At 49.3% G+C, this 24,581-nt stretch overlaps 1 protein-coding gene across 5 annotated transcripts in view; it reads right to left on the minus strand.

Moving 5' to 3' along the window:
* Positions 1 to 24,581, minus strand: part of LOC123757626 (maltase A2) — a 443,152-nt gene that overhangs the window by 108,002 nt on the left and 310,569 nt on the right. For all 5 annotated transcript variants that reach the window (XM_069326926.1, XM_069326925.1, XM_045741456.2 and 2 more), the window contains 2 exons: positions 22,471 to 22,638; positions 241 to 312 (listed from right to left, as the gene is read on the minus strand). In XM_069326926.1, the coding sequence (XP_069183027.1) occupies positions 241 to 312; positions 22,471 to 22,638 (240 nt within the window). The remainder of the gene's footprint in view (positions 1 to 240; positions 313 to 22,470; positions 22,639 to 24,581) is intronic.

Here is a 24,581-nt window from a genome sequence, read left to right on the forward strand (position 1 = left end):
TAAACATATCACTGCTTTCTTATATTTAAAAATATTATTAACATTTTTTAGGTATGAGACCATTTAGACTTGAGTAAGTACAGTAGCATTAGATGATGGACTGTTGAAGCTCATATATGTCAAATCACTAACATATTGGTTACTGTTATAGTATTGAATTAATTGAATAATTTTTTTTTTGTTAAGAAATAAAACTTTAATTTGAAATTAGAGAGTGATCATATTAAAGCCATCACATACCCTGTAATTAGCTGCCTTGGATGGGTGGTAGTCACCTTCATAGTCAAAGATGCCATTAATGTATATAGGGACCTGCAAGAGAAACACAGTATTGTTACTGTATATTAACATTACTCTTGGCTTTATTGATATATTATGGGCTACCTGCTCACGAGAACAATGTTTCACACAGTTCACACCTAATGTAATAACTCATTTTTCTCTTTCCAATCAGAATTTCTTCATCTTTATTATAGGAATACTTTTTAAATGTGTTTCGTGTGTATAGAGGAGCTGGTCAGCCATCTTAATACTTCATTCACTGGTAACTGTTCTTGGGGACTAACCCTTGTGTTGCTCAGGGCTAATTAGCATTTGTCACCCACAGGCGCATACCAAAAAAAAAAAAAAAAATTTTTTCTTCTAAACCTGTTAATTTGTGTTCTCTGATCATGGGATAAAAAAATAAAAAAATTGTAAGTGGCATATATAAGTGGCATATATTGCCCACTATAGGGCGGGAAAGTCTGGCAAAAAACCCAGCGTTGAATGTAATGAAACGCCACTTTCTGGGTGAGCCGCGGAGGCTCCCTGGAGCTTATCGGGCTAATGTATGTTATGTTAGACCGGGACATTAGCTATGGAGTTCAGACCTACCAGGGACCAGCGCCAGAACCTGGCCCCTTCAGAGAGGTTTCAGGGAGCAATGGCCCTGGAAAACCCCATATGTTTGGGGGTTTTCCTTATCTGCCATCGACCGGGATCAGGCACCCAGAAAGGTAGGCATAACAAAACAAACCCCACATGGTAAAAACTACAACAAAAACCGAACAGAGAGGTAGAAAACTCCCTACAATCCCAAAGAACAATCAAACAATCAAATTACTGCAGCGCCGGTCGTACGCGCAGCCTGTCCCCCCCCCGGAGGGGGAGGCCCTGGACCTCACCGCGCCAGCTGCCTTCAGTTCCGAAACTAGGCTTCAACCAACGCGAAATAACCCGCCGACCGGATGGGAGGGAGGGTAGCCAGGGAGCCTCTGGGGCTCACCCAGAAAATGGCGTTTCATTACATTCAACGCTGGTTTTCTGTGGGGAGCCCCTACGGCTCCCTGGACCTACATACCCAAAGAGAAGGAATTAGGGACTTACCCGGGAGGCGGCGGCCACAAACTCCTCAACGCGAAGTCGAGACAACTGGCTGCAACCTGCGAACCAAAGGAACACAAGAACGCCGAGGAGCAGGGACATTCACCAAATAACGGGCGGCCAGGACCCTGTTCGACTTCCAAAATCCACGTGCCCGAATATGAGCCCAAGACATGTTACCCAACACGGCAGCCAAAGCTGCAAACTTCCGAACGTCATGGGTGCGAGGATAGACCGCAGGCTGGCTAGACTTAATAACCCTGCAGACAACCTGGGAGACCCGACCCCTGGAACAGGGAACGAGGGAAACCGGATCAACCCAAAGCGCATCCCCAGCAACCCCAGCTGAAGCGCGCAGGTAACGGCAAAGTGCTGCAACCGGACACAACACATGATGCACCCCCGGCCGAACCAACCAAGCATCAATGACCCACGGACCCCCTCCGGAAAGCAGCCGTCTCGTTCTTCGCCAGAAAAGATGGAGAAGGCTGCAATCGGACAAACGTACCCCCCCAGGACCAAAAGAGCAGAAACCCCTGCGCCGGAGAAGAGCATGAAGCTCCCCTACCCGGCCCCCAGAGGCCAATACCAACAAAAAGAAAGCCTTGGAAAAACAATCCGGAACCGAAGGGGCCACCACAAAACGAGGAGAGGAAAGATAGGAGAGCACCCTGTCCAAAGACCAGGACGGCTCAGGAGGCGCATGAGCAGGCCGGAGGTGAAACATAGCACGGGAAAGCTTACAAAACGGGGCGGATGTGACGTCCATCCCGAACGCTAGCTTGAGCGGCTCCGCCAGCACCGCATGATACGAGGCGACAGTATTAGGCATCAAATGACGGTCCTGAAAAAGCCAAGAAAGAAAGGACAAGACAACCCGATCCGAAAGAAGAGACAACCTACGAAGAGCCAAAAAATGGCGAAAAGAACGCCAGGAAACTTCATAATGTCGCCGAGACGAAGCTCTCAGGTGGGACACCATCAACGAAGTCACCTGATCACCATAGAAATGGTGATACACCCGCGTCAAAAAGACCAGACGCGAAGAGCAAAGAAGAAGTTTGAACCAGCCCTGTACCGGACCGGGCGGACCTCCTGAAAGAGGCGGAGTCACGGGAAACAGTAGTCCTTGTGGCCGGCCACCAAGGGGTCACAAGGACTACTCTCCCTGGGAATGTCTTCAACCGAACCAGAACCCGAAGCAATAGCTGGACCGGGGACAAGAGGTACAGGTAACCCCACCTCAACTAGTCCTGCCGAAAGGCATCCACCGCGAACGCCTTGAAGTCATGGAAGGGCGTCTCATAGATTGGGAGACCACGCCGACGCGAAGAGGTCCACATCTGGGAGACCGTACGTCTGGCAGATCCAACGAAAAGAGTTGTCGTCGACCGTCCACTCCGTGGACAGGGGATGGAAGCGTGACAGACCATCCACCAGAACGTTGGACACTCCCCGGACATGAACCGCACGGAGAGCCAAACCCCGAGAATCCAGCAGACGAACCACTCGAAGAGACCAACCCCAAAGAGCCAAGGACCGAGGAGAACCAGCGGTTCAGGCAATGAACCACCGGAGAACAGTCCGAATGGAGGTGAATGATCGATCCCCGAGCGACCCAAACCCTCCGAAGTGCAAGCCAGACTGCTGCGAACTCCCGAACCGTGCTGTGAGCCCGACGGAAGGACAGACCCCACTGTCCCTGGCCTGCCTGGTGAGCACTGGTCACAAAGCCCCAGCCGAGAGACGACGCATCAGTGAACACATCGAGCGATGGCTCGGGAAGGCGCCAAGGCACCGAACCCCGAAAACCCTGAAGAGGAAGCCGGTGACACAGCAACCGACACAATGACCACGGAGGACAAACCCAACGATTGCAAGCGAGGCGGAAGGGACGTCCCCGAAGGAACCAAAACAGACGCCGAAGCCAAACCCGACCAGACGAGTAGACGAGCACGGCGAAGTTCAGACTCCCACACAACCGCTCGGGCAACCGCCGAATGACCCAGAACCCCATTAGAAACAGCTGACGGCTGTCCCGCAGCCACAACAACGCCTCTGGAGGGAGAGACAAGGAAGCGGTCCGAGAATCCCAAACAAGACCCAGCCAGGTCCGAACCTGGGACGGAACCAGATGGGACTTCCTCCAGTTCACCAGGAACCCGAACCTGGTGAGCTGGGAAAGAACCATGTCCTTGGCGAGCAGACAAGCCGACCGACTGGGGGCCCACACCAGCCAGTCGTCGAGGTAGGCCAAAACCCGAATCCCTAGAAGACGCAGACGGGTCACCGCAACCCGAGTCAGAAGCATGAAAACGCGAGGTGCAAGATTCAAGCCAAAAGGTAGGCATCGAAAACGGTAAGCGTGACGCCCCACCACGAAACCTAACCAGTCCCTGAACCCTGGATGAATAGGAACGTGCCAATAGGCATCCTTGAGGTCCAGACACACCATCTAGGCACCCGGCTGCAACAGAAACCAGACCTGAGACATAGTAGTCATCCGAAAGGAGGGGCAAGGAATCCAGGGGTTCAGACGGGACAAGTCCAGAATGAACCTCAGATCTGCACAGTCCCGTTTCGGTACTGGAAACAGAAGGGAAACCCACCTGAGGGACGTATTCGTTTCGACCACGCCCAAGCGCACCCACTCCAAGATGACTTGATGAAGCGCAGGAGAGGAAACCTGCCCTGTTAGCCCCGAACCCCCCAAGGGAGGACGAGGCGCCCAACGCCATCGCAGGCCGGATGACACGACCAAAGAGGCCCACAAATCGTGGGACCAAGCGCGAGCAAACAGAGCGAGCCTTCCCCCCATCGCACAGTCAACGGGGCGAACCACGAAAGGGCCGACTCCCCTTACGAGAACCTAAATATCGAACAGGGTGATCACCGCGCCGACCAGACGACGCCGGCCCCGAAGGAAACAACGGCTCAGAAACTGGCACCAATGGCCCACCTCGACCAGCGGAACCCTGAACCCTGGCACGACCCCCTCTGAAACTGCCGAGAACGACCGCTTCGGAGAATCAACAAGTCCGCCATAGGACGACAACTGGACGAAGCCGCGTGCAGAAACTGAGAGACCACAGTCTCTGCAAACAGCAACAGACAAAATGGAGAAGAAAACCTAAGAGCCAGGGCCCATGCGGATTCCAAAGAGAGAGCGAGCGCAGCCTGATGGCACGCGAGGCAAGAAGCAAAAACAGAGACACCGCTTCCTTCAGGATGGGCGCAAAGAGCTTCAACAGTGCAGCCGACGCCCTAGCTGCCGAAGACAGCGCCCCGGCCAAAGGCCCTTCACTCAACGCTCCCACATCCTCCTCAAGCCAAGAAGAAGACAGTTCAAGAAGGGAAAAGAAATGCAAGACTGAAGCCAAATGTCCATGGGAGCGCAGCCCTTCCCCCCCCATGCGGGGGGGGGGGGGTTCCACGGACGACTGGCACGGCAGTAATTTGATTGATTGATTGTTCTTTGGGATTGTAGGGAGTTTTCTACCTCTCTGTTCGGTTTTTGTTGTAGTTTTTACCATGTGGGGTTTGTTTTGTTATGCCTTCCTATCTGGGTGCCTGACCCCGGTTGATGGCAGATAAGGAAAACCCCAACCACGAAGGGGTTTTCCAGGGCCATTGCTCCCTGAAACCTCTCTGAAGGGGCCAGGTTCTGGCACTGGTCCCTGGTAGGTCTGAACTCCTTAGCTAATGTCCCGGTCTAACATAACATACATTAGCCCGATAAGCTCCAGGGAGCCGTAGGGGCTCCCTACAGAAACCAGCGTTGAATTTAATGAAACGCCATTTTCTGGGTGAGCCCCGGAGGCTCCCTGGAGCTTATTGGGCTAATGTATGTTATATTAGACCGGGACATTAGCTAAGGAGTTCAGACCTACCAGGGACCAGCGCCAGAACCTGGCCCCTTCAGAGATTTTTCAGGGAGCAATGGCCCTGGAAAACCCTCTTGTGGTCAGGGTTTTCCTTATCTGCCATCGACCGGGGTCAGGCACCCAGAAAGGTAGGCATGACAAAACAAACCCCACATGGTAAAAAACTAAAACAAAAAACCGAACAGAGAGGTAGAAACTCCCTACAATCCCAAAGAAACAAGAAAACAAGCAAACATCACACTTTACTGTCGCGCCAATCTTCCGCGCAGCACTCCCCGCCCCGAGAGGGGGAGGGGGAGCCCTAGACCTACCGCTCCGGCTGCCAAGCTTCAGTTCGGAAGCTAAGCTTCAACCAACGCGAAAAAAATGCCGACCAGTGGGAGGGAGGGATGCCAGGGAGCCTCCGGGGATCACCCAGAAAATGGCGTTTCATTACATTCAACGCTGGTTTTCTGTGGGGAGCCCCTATGGCTTCCTGGAGCTTCATACCCAAAGAGAAGGAAAAGAAAGGGCTAACCCGGGAGGCGGCCGCTACAAACTCCGCAACGCGAAGCCGAGACAACAGGATGCAACCTGCGACCCAAGGCAACAAGAACGCACAGGAGCAGATGCACATAAAGAATGGGCGGCCAAGAACCTGTGTGACCCTCAATTTGCTGCGCCCAAAATGAGTCCTAGACGTCACCAACACAGCAGCAAAAGCTGCAAACGTCCGAACAGCACGGGCACAAAGACAGACCGCAGGCTGGAAGACTGAAAAACTCTGCGGACGACCTGGGAGACCCGAGCCCTGAAACAGGGAACGAGGGGAACTGGATCAAACCAAAGCGCATCCCCAGACACAGTACGCAGGTAATGGCAAAAAGTGCAATCGGACAACACAGGACGCACCCCTGGCCAAACCAATCAAGTATCAATAACCCAAGAACCCTTCCGGAAACCAGCCGTCTCGACCGTCGCCAGGACGGAGAAAGGCTGCACATGTACAAAGCTACCGCCAGTACCAAGGAGCAGAAACCTGAACCGAAGGGGCTACCACAAACTGAGGAGAAGAAGAAGGCACCCTGATCAAGGGCCAGGACGGCGCAGGCGATGCACGAGCAGGCCGGAGGTGAAACAAAACACGAGAAAGCGTACGAAACGGGGCAGATGTGACGTCCACCCTGAACGCAAGCCGGAGCGGCTCCACCAGCGCTGCATAAACCGAGGCACAACATACAAAGAGCAAGAAAAAGTGCATAGAAACACCAGGAACGTCATACTGTCGCCAAGACGAAGCTCGCAGGTGGGACGCCGTCAACAAGGCCACCTGAACACCACAGAGATGGTGATACCCGAGTCAAAATACCAGACGCAAAGAGCCGAGGAGAAGGCCGAACCAGTCACATACAGGACCAATCCGACCTGCCAAAAGAGGCGGAACCGCGGGAAAATGCCCCAGGTTCGGACACCTATCAAGCAGCATCTGAAAAGAAGCTGGGCCAACCACCAAGGAACCATAAGGACTGCTCTCGTGGGAATGGGCTGCAACCGAGCCAGAACCCGAAGCAACAGCTGGACCGGGAGAAGAGGAACAGGTACCCCCACCTAGACCAGTCCTGCCGAAAAGCATCCAACATGAACAGCTCGCAGGTGGGTAAGGGCACCACATAAAATGGGCGACGCCTAGACAACGCCGACTCGAAGAACGTCCATGGCCAGGAATCCATACGTCCAGCAGAGCTAGCAAAACGAGTCGGCGACGACTGGCCAATCCGCAAATAGAGGAATGAACCGAGACAGCTGTCCGCCAGGACAAAAGGACATATCCTGGACATGAAACTCACGGTTAGCCAAACCCCGAGAATCCAGCAAACGAGCCACTCCAAGGAACCAACCCCAAAGGTCAACACCTAAGAGAAATCCTGTGGTTCCGGCAAGAACTGCCAGAGAACAGTCCGAATGGAGCTGAATGGTAGAGCACCGAGTGACCCAAACCCTCCGAAGTGCAAACCAGACAGCCACGAACTCCCGAACCGTGCTGTGACACTGACGGGCGGACAGACTCCACCATCCCAGGCCGACCCGGTGAGCACTGGTCACAAAGCCCCAGCAGAGAGATGACCCGTACGTGAACACATCGAGCGAAGGCTCGGGAGGTGCCAAGGCACGGAACCCCGAAAACCCCAAAGAGGAAGCTGGTGACGCAGCACTAACACAAGATCCCCGGAGGAACGAACCCAACGATTGCAAGAGGCGGAAGGGGAGTCTCCGAAGGAACCAAACAGACGCCGAAGTCAAACCCGACCCCGCGGGCAGACCAGCACGTCAAAGTTCAGACTCCCGCACAACCGCTCGAGCAACCCAAGACCCCCTCATGCACAGCCGAAGGCTGTGCATGAGGGGGTCTTGCAGCCACAGCCGAAGGCGGGACCACAGCCGCAGTAACACTTCTGGAGGGAAAGACAAGAAATGACCCAATAGCCCTAAACAAGGCCCAGGTCCGAACCCGGGATGGAAACAGATGGATTGGCCTACAGATCACCAGGAAACCAAACCCGGTGATCTGGAAAGAACCACACCCCTGGCGAGCAGACAAGCGGACCAACTGGGAGCCCACACCAGCCAGTCGTCGAGGTAGGCCAGACACCGAATTTCAAGCAGACTCAGACAGGGCATCAAGATCTGGTAAAGATGCAAAAATACACCAAGTACCAATAATTGACCTGGAGGTCCAGGGCCACCATCCAGGCACCCGGCCCCAACAGAAGCCGGACAGGACAACAGTCCTTCTAGGAGGGCATAGAAACCAGGGCGCATACTGAAGAAGTCCAGAAGAACCGAAGATTCGAAGGCCCATGTCTGCAAAGAGCAGACGGGAACCCCAGAAGGATGGGGCGGATTGACCACACGCCCAACACACCCACCAAGATGACATGATGAAGCACAGGGGAAGAAGCCCACCCCGCCACCTCTGAACCCAACAAAGGGGGAGAAGCAGTCCACCGCTGCCACCAGAGGCCGGAAGACAACCAAAAGCGCCCACCAACAGCAGGACCATACGAGAGTCAACAGAGCAAGCTGCTCCCCCAGCGCCCCGTCAACAGAAAAGGGAACAGAGCCCCTTCACGAAAGAAAAAGTACACATACACATATATACATATCATGTATATATACACATACACATACACATACACAGAAGGTATGTGACACACATGTGCGCATACACATACACATGTGCACACACACACAGTGTAATTACCTAAGTGTAATTACTTAAGTGTAGTTACTGGATGAGAGCTACGTTCGTGGTGTCCCGTCTTCCCAGCACTCTTTGTCATATAATGCTTTGAAACTACTGACGGTCTTGGCCTCCACCACCTTCTCACTTAACTTGTTCCAACCGTCTACCACTCTATTTGCGAAGGTGAATTTTCTTATATTTCTTCGGCATCTGTGCTTAGAAGGATCAGGTGAAGTGGAATGCTGAGCTCAGATGCACATTCTCTCAGAACCCATGGTGAAACGCCATCTGGGCCAGCTGCTTTGTTCTTACCGAGCTCCTTTAGCATATTTTCCACTTCATCTCTAGACACCTCTATCCGCTCTATGCTGTTCTCTGGAATTCTTATCGTGTCTGGTTCTCTTACGATTTCATTTTGTACAAACACACTTTGGAACTTTTCATTTAATGTTTCACACATTTCCTTTTCATTTTCCATGAATCTGTTTCCCATTTTCAACCTCTGGATATTATCCTTTACCTGCAATTTGTTGTTTATGAATTTGTAGAATAGGCCCGGTTCTGTTTTACATTTATCCGCTATCCCTTTTTCAAAATTTCTTTCTGCCTCTCTCCTTACTGCCGTATAGTTGTTTCTCGCATCTATGTTTGGGAGTTTGGCCTCTTCCTATACTGATTCCATTTTTGTGTCTTTTGGTCTCTTGCCCTCTCTCAATTTCTGTCGAACCAATCCTGTTTTCTGGCCCTGCATCTCTGTTTTGGTATGAATGTTTGTGTGCCTTCCTCGTATATTTTTAAAAATTTGGCATACATTTCATTTACTTCCCTGCCTAGCAACAATTCTGTCCAATTACACTCGTTAAAAAATTCCGAAGTTCCCCATAGTGTCCTCTCCTTAAATCGAGTTTATCAACTGTTTCAATGTCCCCATTTTCTTCTAGATGATATCTTAAAGCATAATCAATGTCTAACAGGACATGATCACTCTTTTCCAAGGGAGGAAGGTACTGGATGTCAAATATCTCTTCTTCTTTCCTGGTGAATACTAGATCCAGTACTGACAGTACATCTCCTTCCTTCATTCTTGTGGCCTGCTTTATGTGTTGATACAAGAATGTCTCCAGAATGAGGTTCACAAATCTGCATGTCCAAAAGTCCTCCGTTCTTGCTTCATAGGCCTCCGAGTCTATTGCTTTAAAGTTGAAGTCCCTCAGTATCAACAGTCGTGATTTATCTTTATCTGCTTGTACAATAATATCTCTCATGACCATTATGAGGCCCTCTCGTTTGTCATCCAGTTCTTCCTTTGTCCATGTGTTGCTTGCTGGTGGGCTGTAGGCATTTAAAATTATCAGCTTATCATCCTGATTCCAGACCTGCAATGCCATTATGTCAATATCTCGAGGGTTTTCAAATATTAACTTTCTTACCTTCAGGTGTTTTTTCACCAGTACAGCCACTCCTCCTCCCTTCCTAGCTTTCCTGTCACATCTCCAACACACACACATGTACATGCGCGCACACGCACACACTTGAAACGAAAATTACAAGCCGCCGAACAGTGGGCAGAGCACACGCCGGTCAGGCAAAGAAGGCACAAAACTGCATCAAAAGGCCCACCTCGACAAAACCTCAAAGTCCCAGCACGACCACAACACGTCCCAAGACACAAAAAGTTCAGTCTGTAAGCCAGGAAGACCCCGGAACTCCAGAAGGCAGAAACCGGGTCACACACGAGGAAACAAAGCCCCCAGAACCCACAAAGGGGCCCAAGAGGAAGAAACCTCCGGTGCGAAACCAAAGAACCCAAAGGAACCCGGAATCGAACCAGGGGGAGGCCAAACCACCACATTTTGCCGGCAGAGAAACACCACAGAAAGGCAAAGCACAGCCCCCAGACAGAACCCCCTGGGAAAACGGTCATAACAGACCGAAAACCGAGGGACAAGGTGTGGGAGCAAGCATAACAATCAGGGACACTGAGCCCAAACCCAAAGGCCCAGACCCAAAACAGACAACATGGGAAACCCGGTGTAAAATCAACACACAAACGTTCTCAGAGGAACAGGCAACGGGCAGAAAACACCAGAAAAGAAAAGAAACGACAACAGGAGAATAAAAAACCCTAAAAATAGGTGAAAACTCACCCCAGAAGCTCGCTCGCACACCCAGTCGCATGTAAACAAACCGCAACGCCGCTCTTGTGGCCACACCGGGAAACCGGCAGACGAAAATGGCCGCCAGCAGGGGCTGTGGCTGACGCTAAAAATACAAAAACATGCCAGCAAAAGTGGGAAGCAAGCAGACTGGATGGGCAAAAAATGTCGCCCAACAGCAGAAAACCCAGGCAGAGGCAAACCGCCCCAGAACTGCTAGCAGGCATCCCCCACAGCCCCGGGAACCAGCAACAGAGGCCCCGGGGCAGATCCGTCCTCCAAGCCCTCCGCCCTTAAAGAAAAGCAAGAGTCCATGGGAAAGGCAGCAAGAAAGGGCCGCTGGTAAGACCCAGAAGCCATGGCAGGAGGAACCGGCTCGAAAAACCTCCGTCCCCCAACCCGAACAGGGCAATCCCTGAAAACCGCCCGAGTCTCGGCCCCAACTAAAACCCCGCCATAAGTACACCGTCACCAGCGGCAAGCGGAACTGGCCGCTGCTTAGGTGGCAGGCTGTGCAACCCCTTGACGCCCTAACCAGCACAATACCGATCCCTACCAAGGGCCAAACAAGGGCCCCAAGCCCCAGCTGGCCCCAAGGGCGAGGCAAATGCCGAGCAGCAAGAACCTCTACGGGAATGGTTCCCGAACGCCCCAGGGAAGATAACCCTGTTACGCAAAAGGGCAGTACTCACAGGGCGCTTAGGGAAGTCAGCCACTAAGCACATGCAGCCCTGGCACTGATGAAGTACTCCTGGCCACCGCACAACACAACACACGGCAGTGAATGCCGCACAAGGCAAACACCGCCTAGGAAACTGAGGCCAGAGAAGCGTCTATCCCGGTTGACATTAGCTCACGAACTGAAGCTTGGCACCTGGCGCGGTAGGTCCGGGGCTCCCCCCTCCCCCTCTCGGGGCGGGGAGGGCTGCGCGGACGATCGGCGCGGCAGTAAAGTGTGATGTTTGCTTGTTTGCTTGTTTCATTGTGATTGTAGGGAGTTTCTACCTCTCTGTTCGGTTTTTTGCTTGTTTTTACCATGTGGGGTTTGTTTTGTTATGCCTACCTTTCTGGGTGCCTAACCCCGGTCGATGGCAGATAAGAAAACCCCCAACCACAAAGGGGTTTTCCAGGGCCATTGCTCCCTGAAACCTCTCTGAAGGGGCCAGGTTCTGGCGCTGGTCCCTGGTAGGTCTGAACTCCTTTGCTAATGTCCCGGTCTAATATAACATACATTAGCCCGATAAGCTCCAGGGAGCCGTAGGGGCTCCCCACAGAAAAGGAGCGTTGGCAGAGCTTTCGCCAGACGAGGTCTACTCCGCCTGAGCTGTCAGACGGTCAGACGGCAGTTCCCAGTATACACAGGTTATATATAAGTATCTGCATGTTTTGTTCACCATAACGAACTACTAAGTTGGTCTTGTGAGTCAAAAAGCAACGAGGAGAGACTGCCACACACCAGCCAGCCACTCCCTCTCTCAACAACACCTCACTCGCCCTCATTCTCCTCCCACAATACTGTTTTTGCATTTATTCACTATACACAGACATTATATATACATATTTACATGTTTTGTTCACCATAACTGTACATCTAAGCTTGTATGGTGAGTAAAGGCACAAAGACGTAGCTACTCACACAGTCAGCTAGTGACGGCCGCCCTCAAGGCCAGACGCACTAATATTTCTCCTCCAACAATATTGTTTGTGGTGTTATTACTCTATATACACACATTATATATAAGTATCTACCTGTTTTATTAACCATACCTGTACAAATAAACTGGTATGGTGCCCAAAGTCCATAGTGGCCACCAGTAAACAACATGACAAGTCGTGCAGACGACGCATCTCCCTCACCAAAATGGCGGCTCCCAACCTACTCCTGTTGCTGTTATCTCACACTATACACACGTTATATATATAAATATCTACATTTGTATTCACCATAGCGAACCATTAAGCTGGTATGGTGAGTGCAGTCAATAAAAGGTGGCCACACACAGTCAGAAGACGACGCCACCACCATCCCTCCCACAGCATTACTCATCCCTCAATGGAGCACAGCACTAAATATCACCACAATCCTGCTATTATCAGAATCCTGGTCAGTTTTATCACAGTCAGGAGTCTTCTATAATACTATCATCGCTAAATGCTAAATAATAGCAGTATCATGTATATTATGGCATTTGTAGACAATGCTGTGGTCAAAAGCTGAACAGCGATGCTGTGAGCTCGTGCTGCGTGCTCCAGCCTTGGTGGCTTGCTCAATAATGACGCTCTAACACCCAAGAATGTTGGCCTGGATTTTTTTTCTAGGTGGCATCTGGCAACTATTGGGCGTGGCTGTACTATAGCTGCCCCTATCCCAGGCGGGGCGTTTAAATTATAGCGCTAGACGCGAAAGCATATATAAATGTTGTGCGTGGTTTCGGTTTTGTCACTGATATCATATACAGAGCACCACTTGGTTTCCGAACTTTAGTTATCCGAAACTTGCAGTTTCCCGATTGGGGTTGGGGAGTCATGCTGGTAGGAAAGGGTCCGCCAAGCGGCGCACCGGCCTGTGGTGGTGGGTGGAAGATGGTCCAGTTTGCCCACTGTGACTTCACAGATTCACGGTCTAGTATTCATATTATTTTGAATTGTCATGAGGCTGGAATGTTCATTCTGTGGTTATGTTTTACGTATGCCCGAAACGCATTGCGTAATAGTGGCTTTAGGCATTGTATGTACTAGCTCTATCTATATATTTAAATAAAATAAAATAAAATAAATAAAATAAAATAAAATAAAATGTTTATTTAGGTAAGGCACATACATACAATAAATTTTTACAAAGATTGGTTGACTTATAGGTAGAGCTAGTACATACAATGCCTAAAGCCACTATTACGCAAAGCGTTTCGGGCATGATAAACTTAAATGACAAGCTTAATACTAATTGAGCATAATGAGAAGAATGAAAACAAGAAATGAAAACATAGATGAAAAAGCAGCACAAATACAATTATGTCGACAAACAGCGCTCTTTAAAGAAAAACAGACATTGGTTGACAATAGAAGGGTAAGGTAGGTTACAGGGAATTTATTAGGTATAGCTTCGTTTTTAACTTAAACTGGTTGAGAGAGGTACAGACCATTAATGTATTTGATCCATTAATGTAACATCACTTGTGTGTATGTACCTTACCTGAATAAACATATTTATATTTATTTATTTATCTGCACAATCAAGAAACATCTGTGCACTATGTCGGCTCCAAATGCACGCATTGCGTCAGTGATGGCTGACCGGTGGGTGGATGGATGAGGGAGCTTAGGTGGGAGGCAGTATGAGAGAGAGGGAGAGAATCAGTGAGAGAGGGAGAGAATTAGTGAGAAAGGGAGGGAGGGGGAGGTAGGGAGAGATGCTAGGAGGTAGGCAGGAAGAGAGGAAAGTAGTGAGGGAAGATGGGAGAATTAGGGAAGGAGGGAAAGGCAGGCAGGCAGGCAGGCAGGAAGGCAGGTAGGTAAGCCGACTGGCCGGCTGGCAGGCAGGCTAACAGACAGGCAGGCTGGCAGACAGGCAGGCTGGCAGGCAGGCAGGCAGGCAGGTAGGCAGGCAGGCAGGCAGGCAGGCAGGCAGGCAGGCAGGAAGGCAGGTAGGCAAGCCGACTGGCTGGCTGGCAGGCAGGCAGGCAGGCAGGCAGGCTAGCAGACAGGCAGGCTGGCAGACAGGCAGGCAGGCTGGCAGACAGGCAGGCTGGCAGGCAGGCAGGCAGGCAGGCAGGCAGGCTGGCAGGCAGGCAAGCTGGCAGGCTGGGAAGGAGGCAGTCTGGCAGGCAGGCAGGCAGGCAGGAAGGGATGGATGGGTATTGAGGTGAGCCACGTGACCTTTGAGAGTGTGTAATTACCTAAGTGTAATTACAGGATGAGAGCTACGCTCGTGGTGTCCCATCTTCCCAGCACTCTTTGTCATATAACGCTTTGAAACTACTGACGGTCTTGGCCTCCACCACCTTCTCACCTAACTTGTTCCAACCGTCTACCACTCTGTTTGCGAAAGTGAATTTTCTTATATTTCTTCGGCATCTGTGTTTAGCCAGTTTATATCTATGACCTCTTGTTCTTAAAGTTCCAGGTCTCAGGAAATCTTCCCTATCAATTTTATCAATTCCTGTTACTATTTTGTATGTAGTGATCATATCACCTCTTTTTCTTCTGTCTTCTAGTTTTGGCATATTTAATGCCTCTAACCTCTTCTCGTAGCTCTTGCCCTTCAGTTCTGGGAGCCACTTAGTAGCATGTCTTTGCACCTTTTCCAGTTTGTTGATGTGCTTCTTAACACTCAAACCGCGCATATCATATATAAATGATATCAGTAACAAAACCGAAACCGCGCACATCATTTATATATGATTTCGTGTCTAGCGCTATAATTTAAACGCCCCGCCAGGGATAGGGGCAGCTATAGTACAGCAACGACCGATAGCTGCCAGATGCCACCTAGAAAAAAAATCCAGGCCAACATTCTTGGGTGTTACAGCTTCAGTATTGAGCAAGCCACCAAGGCTGGCGCACGCAGCACGAGCTCACAGCACCGCTGTTCAGCTTGTGACCACAGCATCGCCTACAAATACCATAATATAAATGATACTGCTATTATTTAGCAGTGATAGTATTACTGAAGCCCCCTGACTGTGATAAAACTGACCAGGATTCTGATAATAGCAGGATTGTGGTGATATTTAGCGCTGTGCTCCATGGAGGGAGGAGTAAGGCTGTGGGAGGGAGGGCTGTGGCGTCGTTTTCTGACTGTGTGTGGCCACCATTTATTGACTGCACTCACCATACCAGCTTAGTGGTTCGATATGGTGAACACAAATGTAGATACTTATATATAACGTGTGTATAGTGTGAGATAACAGCGAGAGGAGTAGGTTGGGAGCCGCCATTTTGGTGAGGGAGGAGCGTCGTCTGCACAACTTGGCATGTTGTTTACTGATGGTCACTATGGTCTTTGGGCACCATACCAGCTTATTTGTTCAGGTATGGTGAATAAAACAGGTAGATACTTATATATAATGTGTGTATATAGCGTAATAACACCACAAACAATATTGTTGAAGGACAAATATTAGTGCGTCTGGCCTTGAGGGTGGCCGCCGATCAGCTGACTGTGTGAGTAGCTACGTCTTATGGCCTGTACTCACCATACAAGCTTAGATGTACAGTTATGGTGAACAAAACATGTAAATACGTATATATAACGTCTGTGTATAGTGAATAAATACAGAAAGAGTATTGTGGGAGGTGAATGAGGGTGAGTGAGGTGGTGTTGAGAGAGGGAGTGGCTCACTGGTGTTTGGCGTTCACTCCTCGTTGATTTTTGACTCACAAGACCAACTTAGTAGTTCGTTAAGGTGTACAAAACATGCAAATACTTATATATAACCTGTGTATATAGTGTAACAACAGCAAAACTATTTGTTTATTGTTTTATGAACATAATAATTGAATCACTAATATGCACACCACAATTTTGAGTACAGCAATGGTTCACACATTTTATAATATAAATATACCACAATTCTCTGTATGGAATAATATTACTGCAAAAAAACTAAGAAAAAATCAATCAGAGACATTGAAATAATTAGGTAATAATATATTTGTGGCAACTGCCGTCTGACAGCTCGGGCGGAGTAGACCTCATCTGGCGAAGGCTCTCCCAACGCCCCTTTTTTGCCACACTTCCCTACCCTATTGCGGCTAAAATATGCCACCTACGATTTTTTTGTTATTTTTTCCGTGATCAGGGAATAAAAATGAACACTTCTATAAGACGAAAGAATTTTTTGGATTTTTTTTTTGTTGCGCCTGTGGGTGTGAATTCCATTTGGGCCCCTAGCGGTTTGAGGGTTAAGATATGGGCACCACACAACCGCTGCATATTGTAGCTTTGGCCTAACAAAAGTCGTGAACAATTTCTTTAGTATATCGCCATCCATGTATTTAAAAGCAATTTTGAAGTTAGAAAGCGTGGCATAGGCTCCTCGCACAATATTCTTTATGTGGTCCTCAGGTAATAGTTTTCTATCTCTTTCTTTATCAGAATTCTTTAAAGATTTCTCACATAATATATTGGTTGTGTGGGGTCTATGTTCTCCAATTCCACATTCCATAACATGGCATTTATGCAGTGTGTATGGGGGTGGAAGTGTGTCGGTGGTGGGGGAGGGACTGGCTGGCTCGGGTAAGCCTAACCACACTCAACCCTTAGCCAGATTTGTTTCTTAAATATACATCATATATATTTTTGGTTACAAGTTTCGTTCAGTAATATTATTAGGATAACAAAAAGTTATAAAAATACTTATTTCATGAATGCTTTATTGTATTAGATGGGGAGGGCAGCAGCAGTGAGGGTGTTCTCACATAGTTGTACTCATCTAATTGTCCTTCCAGGGTTGAGCTTTGGCTCTTTGGTCCTGTCACTCCTGAGGGAGAAGTGGATCAAGACTTCTCTAATTGGCGAGTGCAAACAAAATACTGTCGCATTCATGCTATGAACCTATCGATTTGTTTCCCTTAGATTTTTTATCTCTCCATTTTCCTCCATTTCTCGTTTACGAACTTACACAATAACCGATGGGTCTCGTCCCCAAGGGGTTCGGAAACCAAGTGGTGCTCTGTATACTGTATATGATATGCGCGGTTTAAGGGTTAAGGGTTAAGGTACCCATTACATTACTTTAACTTAATTAATTAGCAAGTGGAAATCTCCCAGAAATCTGGACGACTAAACACAAAGTGCCTATATTCAAGACAGGAAGCCTTTTTCTGACATGCATTCCTTATAAAGCACAGGAAAAACATGGATGATTGTGGAACATTCTGAAGTGACAAACTTTGTAACTCTTGAGACAATAGGCTTAGAGGGGGTTATTTTATGCCTGATAAACCTATTTGTTCTAACACTGAGTAATATTGAAGACTGAGGATTACATGTTTATACACTGCCAAAACTGTTGATACTGTTCCTCATAAATCAAGTGTTGAATGTAATGAGACATCTTTCTGGGTGGCCTCAATAAGCATTCTATTTATGCAATGTTTCTTATTATTTAGGATGGGATGGATTTATTTGATGGGAGATATAAACAGCAGCTATCAGCAATGTGTGTGAGAGCGTGCCTGCTGCTGTCAATCCTAAATACATCCCTCTCTACCATATTCAAAATCAAATGCAAATTCCCATGTCACATTGTTTTTCATTTTCAATCACTTTATTTAAGATGAGGTAACTTGGAGATACAAATATTATACCTGCTTGATCAGGTATCAGGACAGGGTTTAGCTCAGAGTGTAGATCAACCTTTTTTAAGGGTAGCTATCCACAGTGACAGCAGAGGCAGTCCAGCCTTCTGGTCCTACCTAAGTTTTGGAGCAATTACCTAGTTGATGGGGTTCTGGGAGTTCTTCTACTCCCCAAGCCCGGCCCAAGGCCAGGCTTGACTTGTGAGAGCTTGGTCCAACAGGCTGTTGCTTGGAGCGGCCTGCAGGCCCACATATATCTAATTACCCTATCACACCTGTATAGATTATATCCTGGTATCCAGATCTCACTGTCCAAGAATTCCCCTGCATGGGTTTCTGTAAAAGATCCAAATACTGCATTTGACTCCGTGAGGAGGCCACTTATGAATTGTACTTTGTTGTTTGTTCTTGTTTTTAGTCCTTGTATATTGGCAAAGATGAATGAGGTTACTCTATTAGGGATAGTTTGACTGGGAGACTTTTTTGGCAAGCCTATTATGTGTGGACACATTGAGTTTGTTCTGACCAGAGCTGATTGTTGTAGGGCAGTTGCCTGTCGTATTTGTAGTTCCTTTTTGGTGTGTAATTGTATCTTTAATTCTGGTATGCAAGTGGGTCTGGCATCCAGTTCCATACATTATCTATGCTTCTAGTTCCATCCAGATTAGCGAGTGGAGACAGTAATTTGTTCACTTGATATTAAGGTATGTTATCTTAATTTTTACAATTGACACAGTTGTTTACATAGAGAGTTTAGCATTGTGGACAACTATGATTTCTTGATGTTTCAATAAGGAGGGATGTGATTTTTTTCTGTTTTTGTTTTTAAACGTCTTGGCAACTTTTGCGTCCAACTCCTGGCACCACGAGGGCAGGCAGGCGGTGGACTTGTTGACTTCACTCGAAATTCACTTGTTATTTCCTTAAAATCACCAAAATTGGATGGCAATCACTATCGTATATTGCTTAATATGTTGAGATGCGCTTTATGAGATATCTGACTGTGTTTAGTTCCTGTATCACTGAAATATCCCTAGATATATATTGTTTTTCGCGGAGCTCGTGCTTACATGGCCCTTCCCCTTTCACACCCCAACTTGGATCAACTTGGCTTGGTGTGGCTTTTGTCGTACCCGCACGCTTGAGTGGCGGGAGGTTTCCACGGTGTTGCATGTGTTCTTGGGGTGCTCTCTGGAGTCTCTCAGCAAGTGTCTCTTTGCCCCTGTGTGCTTCCTTAGGTTGTTGATCTTGGTGCTGCTGCATGCTCAGTTCCTCTCTTTCAGATGCTTTGGTGGCCAATGACTTCGGCGTCGCGGTCTTTGGCCTCTGTCTTGCGTTTATTTTGTTTTCTGGAACTGTCTTCAGATTGGCATTCAGAAAGGTGTGGGGGTGGACAGTGGAGGGCCCTTGGCTGGGGTGTCAGTTGCTTCTGTGTCATCTGACTTGCTGAGACTGTTTGTGCCAATCTTCTAGGAGGCGGTTTCCATATTTTTCACCTGTTTCTCATGTTGGGAGGTGGTGCTGGTTCTCTCCTTGGATTTGGCTTGGGCCCAGGCTCTTCAGTCTTCTTTGCCATTTTGTTTTCTTTTGTTTCCTTAGAACTGTGTGTCAGTTTTTGTCAGCAGCTTTGGCTAGTAGCCGGCCTATTTCTGATCTGTTGATTCTCAGGGGGAAGGGTCCCTCCCAGTTCTCTCGGCAGGTTCAGGCCTGGGCTCAGGCTTTGTGGGGTCGGGATAGGCCTATGGTGGCAATTTCTGTGTGGGAAGTGTCACCGCTTCTAGTCGGCGCGGTGTTCACTCTGCACGGAGGTTGAGATCTCAGGGTTTGCATCGCCCCTTTTGCAGGTCATCCCATTGACGGGGCGATGGGGAAGGGGGGAGGTTATCTGGAGGTGATTTCAAGGCTAAGCATCCTTGTGGCCCGGTGCTCGATCAGGCCTCCTTTTTGTTACACCCCCCCTCCCAAGAAACAGACTGCAGCAGCTGTCTAACTCCCAGGTACCTATTTACTGCTAGGAGAACAAGTGCATGAGGGTGAAAGAAACTCTGCCCATTTGTTTCTGCCTCCACCGGGGATCGAACCCGGAACCTCAGGACTACGAATCCAAGGCGCTGTCCTCTCAGCTGTCAGGCTCACAGGTCAGGGAGGCTGGCTCTTTTTGGCCACATCTGCTCCCATGCTTCGTGGTTTTTTTGAGTCGTTTCTTCTGGCCTTCAGTGGCGTTGGGTGGACTTTCCTCCCTTTGGAAGGAGGGGGGTTTCAGGTCTCTTTTTCCCTCCATCCATCAGGTCATCTTGGAGTGGGTTCGTCTGTGCGTGGTCGAACGACCTCATTTCTCAGGTGGGTTTCTCGCCTGTTTCCAGTTCCAAAACAGGACTGTGCAGATCTCCGGTACATTCTAGGCTTGTCTCGACTGTCCTGGTTGCTTCTTTGCCCCTCCTTTCAGATGACTAAGTTGTCTCAGGTCCGGCTTGTTCTCGACCCAGGCGCTTGGATACTTTTCCTGGACCTCACGGATGCATACTGGCACATCCCTATCCATCCAGGGTTCAGGGATTTGTTAGGTTTTGTCGTGGGGGCAACAGGCTTACCGCTTCCGTTGTCTCCCTTTCAGGTTCAATCTGGCACCTCACAATTTTTAAGCATTTGGATAGGGTCATGGTGGCCTATCTTTGTCTGCTATGGCTTTGGGTCTTGGCCTACCTCGGCAACTGGTTGGTTTGGGCTCCCAACTCGTCTAGGGATCTGGCTCTCTCCCAGCTCACCAGGTTCAGGTTCCTGGTGAGCTGGTGGAAGTCCCAGTTGGTTCCATCCTGGGTTCAGATTTGACTGGGCCTTGTGTGGGATTGTCGGATTGCATCCCTTTCTCTTCCTCCTGTGGCCTTGCTCTGGATGCAGTCCTGTCTTTGGCTGCTTGTGAAGGGGACCCGGGTCACTTGGAGGTTGCTCAAGCAGCAACCTCCAAGTGGTTGGCTTATCCTCTGGGCACGGTTCAGCTTCTGAGGCTGTTATTGTAATTTTGGGGCAGCCTCTTTCCCAACTCTCACGATCACTGGGTTCATTTCCCGGTGTCCTTACGTCAGTTGCTGCGTTACTGGCCTCTTCTTCGGGGTGTTCAGGGTTTGGTGTCATGGCGCTTTCCTCCTCCCTCGCTCAATGTTTGTGACCAGTGCACACCAGTCCGGTCAGGGATGTTGGCGGCTGTCCGTGTATCAGTCTCACAGCATGGTGCGGGAGTTTGCAGCTGCGTAGCTAGTGCTGCAGGGTTTCAGCTCCCTCGGGGCTTGGTGTTCCAGCTCAATTCAGACTGCTCCCCCTATGGTTGCTCGTCTCAGACAGAGGGGGGGGGGGGGTCGCTTTAGTTCGTGGCTTTTTGGAGATGGTTGCTTCGGGTAGCTCTTCTGCTGAGTTCAGAAGCTGGTCTCAGCTGGAATTCCATTGGGACATGGTTCCTTTCCCTGGCCCTATTGTCACCTGCCCAGCCTTGGTTTCAGATGTTGCTTACTCTGTGTCTGAACCCGGGTGTTTTTCTACAGCTCTGCCTCTTTCAGCAGGTCAGGTAAGTGAGGTACCTCGCTGGGTCGATTTATTCCTCCACAATATTTCTGACGCATGTGTATCGCCAAGTTATGGTGATCAGATGACTTATATGACGGTGTCCCCCCCTGTGGTCGTCTTCTCAGCAACAGTCCTAAGTTTCTTGGTGGCCTTTCCGGCGTTTTCTTTCTTTTCGTACAGGTTTCGTCGGTGTTGGACAGGGTTGTCTTGTCCTTCCTCTCTCTTTGCTTTTCCTGGATCTGCATCTCATGCCAAGTATTATGATTTCTTATCGTGCGGAGTTTGTGGAGCCGCTGCAACTTGCATTCGAGGGGTGTGTCGCTTCCGCTGTGTTCCGCAACATGTCTCGTGCATTTTTCACCTTCGCTCTGTTCATGCGCCACCTGAGCCTTCTTGATCTCTGGACCGGGTTTTCTCCTTTCTCTCTTTTCCTCGCTTCGTGCTCTTCTCTGGTGCTGGGTGCTTTCTTTGTTTGGTTCTGATGACCGTTTTGTTCGTTTCTAGCTAATTCCTCCTTTTCTGGTGATGAGTGGGATGACACGCTTCTGGCGGGGTCTGTTGATTGTGGATGCTTGGTTGGTTAGGCCGGGGTGCATCACGTGCTGTGTCTGGTAGCGGCTTTCTCCTCTACTTGCGGGCCACCAGTTCTGTGTCAGTGGACCCGCTCTGGGTTTATCTGGTTTTCCCTGGTTCCTTGTTCCATGGTTCGTGTGTCTTGGGTTGTCCGCAGTGTACGTAACCCTTAAACTGCGCAAATTGTATTTATACAATTTTGGTATAAGTGGCTGAATGGCACACATCGTATATATATATATATATGTACATTTTAAGGACCTGCCCAAAATGTTATGCGTGCTAGTGGTTTTACAGGATTGTAAGAACTTTTGAATATATAAATAAACAAATAAATAATAAACTCATTATGCTATATTGTACTGTTCACTATAATACAAGTTATTATGATAACATGGAGAAAACTGACCTTCTCTTGTCGAGCAGAAATCATGGTGGCGAGAGTGGAGATGGTATTGTTCTGAACCTCTATATTGTCATTTTCCCATCCCACACTTAAATCATGCCAAGGCTTAACTGAGCTGAAGCCTGCATGCTTGCCTCCATTCCAACGCATGACAGTCGACCAACTTCTTGCCTGCGTAATAACAGAAATATTGAAGTTAACAAACACCGTACCATAGTCACATATATTATTATTCTCATTATATTCTTCTAACTGTTAAAGAGCATAAACATGAAGAAAAATAATTGTTAAAGCATATTATACATGTACCCTCAATAAAACTTGAGGAGGAGGAGGAGGAGGAGGAGGAGGAGGAGGAGGAGGAGGAGGAGGAGGAGGAAGAGGAGGATGATGAAGAGGCACAGAAAGAGGAGGTGGAAAAAGAGGAGGTGGAAAAAGAGGAGGTGCAAGAGGAAATATTCTGAGAGTATTGGCTTAAAGTAACTAAGAAACAAGCCTAACCCTTAAACTGCTAAGGACTTTTTGGCCTTAGCGGTTCTTAGCTCAGGCACAACAGCAGTGTCGGTGTTGAGGGAAGTGCCAAGCACACTGAGTAAGCGTCGGTGCTAAGGGAAGTGCCAGGCACACTGAGTAAGTGTCGGTGTTGAGGGAAGTGCCAGGCACACTGAATAAGTGTCGGTGTTGAGGGAAGTGCCAAGCACACCGAGGAAGTGTCAGTGTTGAGGGAAGTGCCAAGCACACTGAGGAAGTGTCGGTGTTGAGGGAAGTGCCAGGCACACTGAGTAAGTGTCGGTGTTGAGGGAAGTGCCAGGCACACTGAGTAAGTGTCGGTGTTGAGGGAAGTGCCAAGCACACTGAGTAAGTGTCGGTGTTGAGGGAAGTGCCAAGCATACTGAGTAAGTGTCGGTGTTGAGGGAAGTGCCAGGCACACTGAGGAAGTGTCAGTGTTGAGGGAAGTGCCAGGCACACTGAGTAAGTGTCGGTGTTGAGGGAAGTGCCAGGCACACTGAGGAAGTGTCGGTGTTGAGGGAAGTGCCAAGCACACTGAGTAAGTGTCGGTGTTGAGGGAAGTGCCAGGCACACTGAGGAAGTGTCGGTGTTGAGGGAAGTGCCAGGCACACTGAGTAAGTGTCGGTGTTGAGGGAAGTGCCAGGCACATCGAGGAAGTGTCGGTGTTGAGGGAAGTGCCAGGCACACTGAGTAAGTGTCGGTGTTGAGGGAAGTGCCAGGCACACCGAGGAAGTGTCGGTGTTGAGGGAAGTGCCAGGCACACTGAGTAAGTGTCGGTGTTGAGGGAAGTGCCAGGCACACTGAGTAAGTGTCGGTGTTGAGGGAAGTGCCAGGCACACTGAGGAAGTGTTGGTGTTGAGGGAAGTGCCAGGCACACTGAGTAAGTGTCGGTGTTGAGGGAAGTGCCAGGCACACCGAGGAAGTGTTGGTGTTGAGGGAAGTGCCAGGCACACTGAGTAAGTGTCGGTGTTGAGGGAAGTGCCAGGCACACCGAGGAAGTGTCGGTGTTGAGGGAAGTGCCAGGCACACTGAGGAAGTGTTGGTGTTGAGGGAAGTGCCAGGCACACTGAGGAAGTGTCGGTGTTGAGGGAAGTGCCAGGCACACTGAGTAAGTGTCGGTGTTGAGGGAAGTGCCAGGCACACCGAGGAAGTGTCGGTGTTGAGGGAAGTGCCAGGCACACTGAGTAAGTGTCGGTGTTGAGGGAAGTGCCAGGCACACCGAGGAAGTGTCGGTGTTGAGGGAAGTGCCAAGCACACTGAGTAAGTGTCGGTGTTGAGGGAAGTGCCAAGCACACTGAGGAAGTGTCGGTGTTGAGGGAAGTGCCAAGCACACTGAGTAAGTGTCGGTGTTGAGGGAAGTGCCAAGCACACTGAGGAAGTGTCGGTGTTGAGGGAAGTGCCAAGCACACTGAGTAAGTGTCGGTGTTGAGGGAAGTGCCACGCACACTGAGTAAGTGTCGGTGTTGAGGGAAGTGCCAAGCACACTGAGTAAGTGTCGTGACTGTGTCTATCTGGACCTAAGAAAAGCTTTTGACAGAGTCCCACACAAGAGGTTGTTTTGGAAGCTGGAATATGCTGGAGAGGTGACATGGAGACTGCTGACA

Source organism: Procambarus clarkii, chromosome 19 (genome assembly GCF_040958095.1).
Source record: "Procambarus clarkii isolate CNS0578487 chromosome 19, FALCON_Pclarkii_2.0, whole genome shotgun sequence".
Taxonomy (NCBI): domain Eukaryota; kingdom Metazoa; phylum Arthropoda; class Malacostraca; order Decapoda; family Cambaridae; genus Procambarus; species Procambarus clarkii.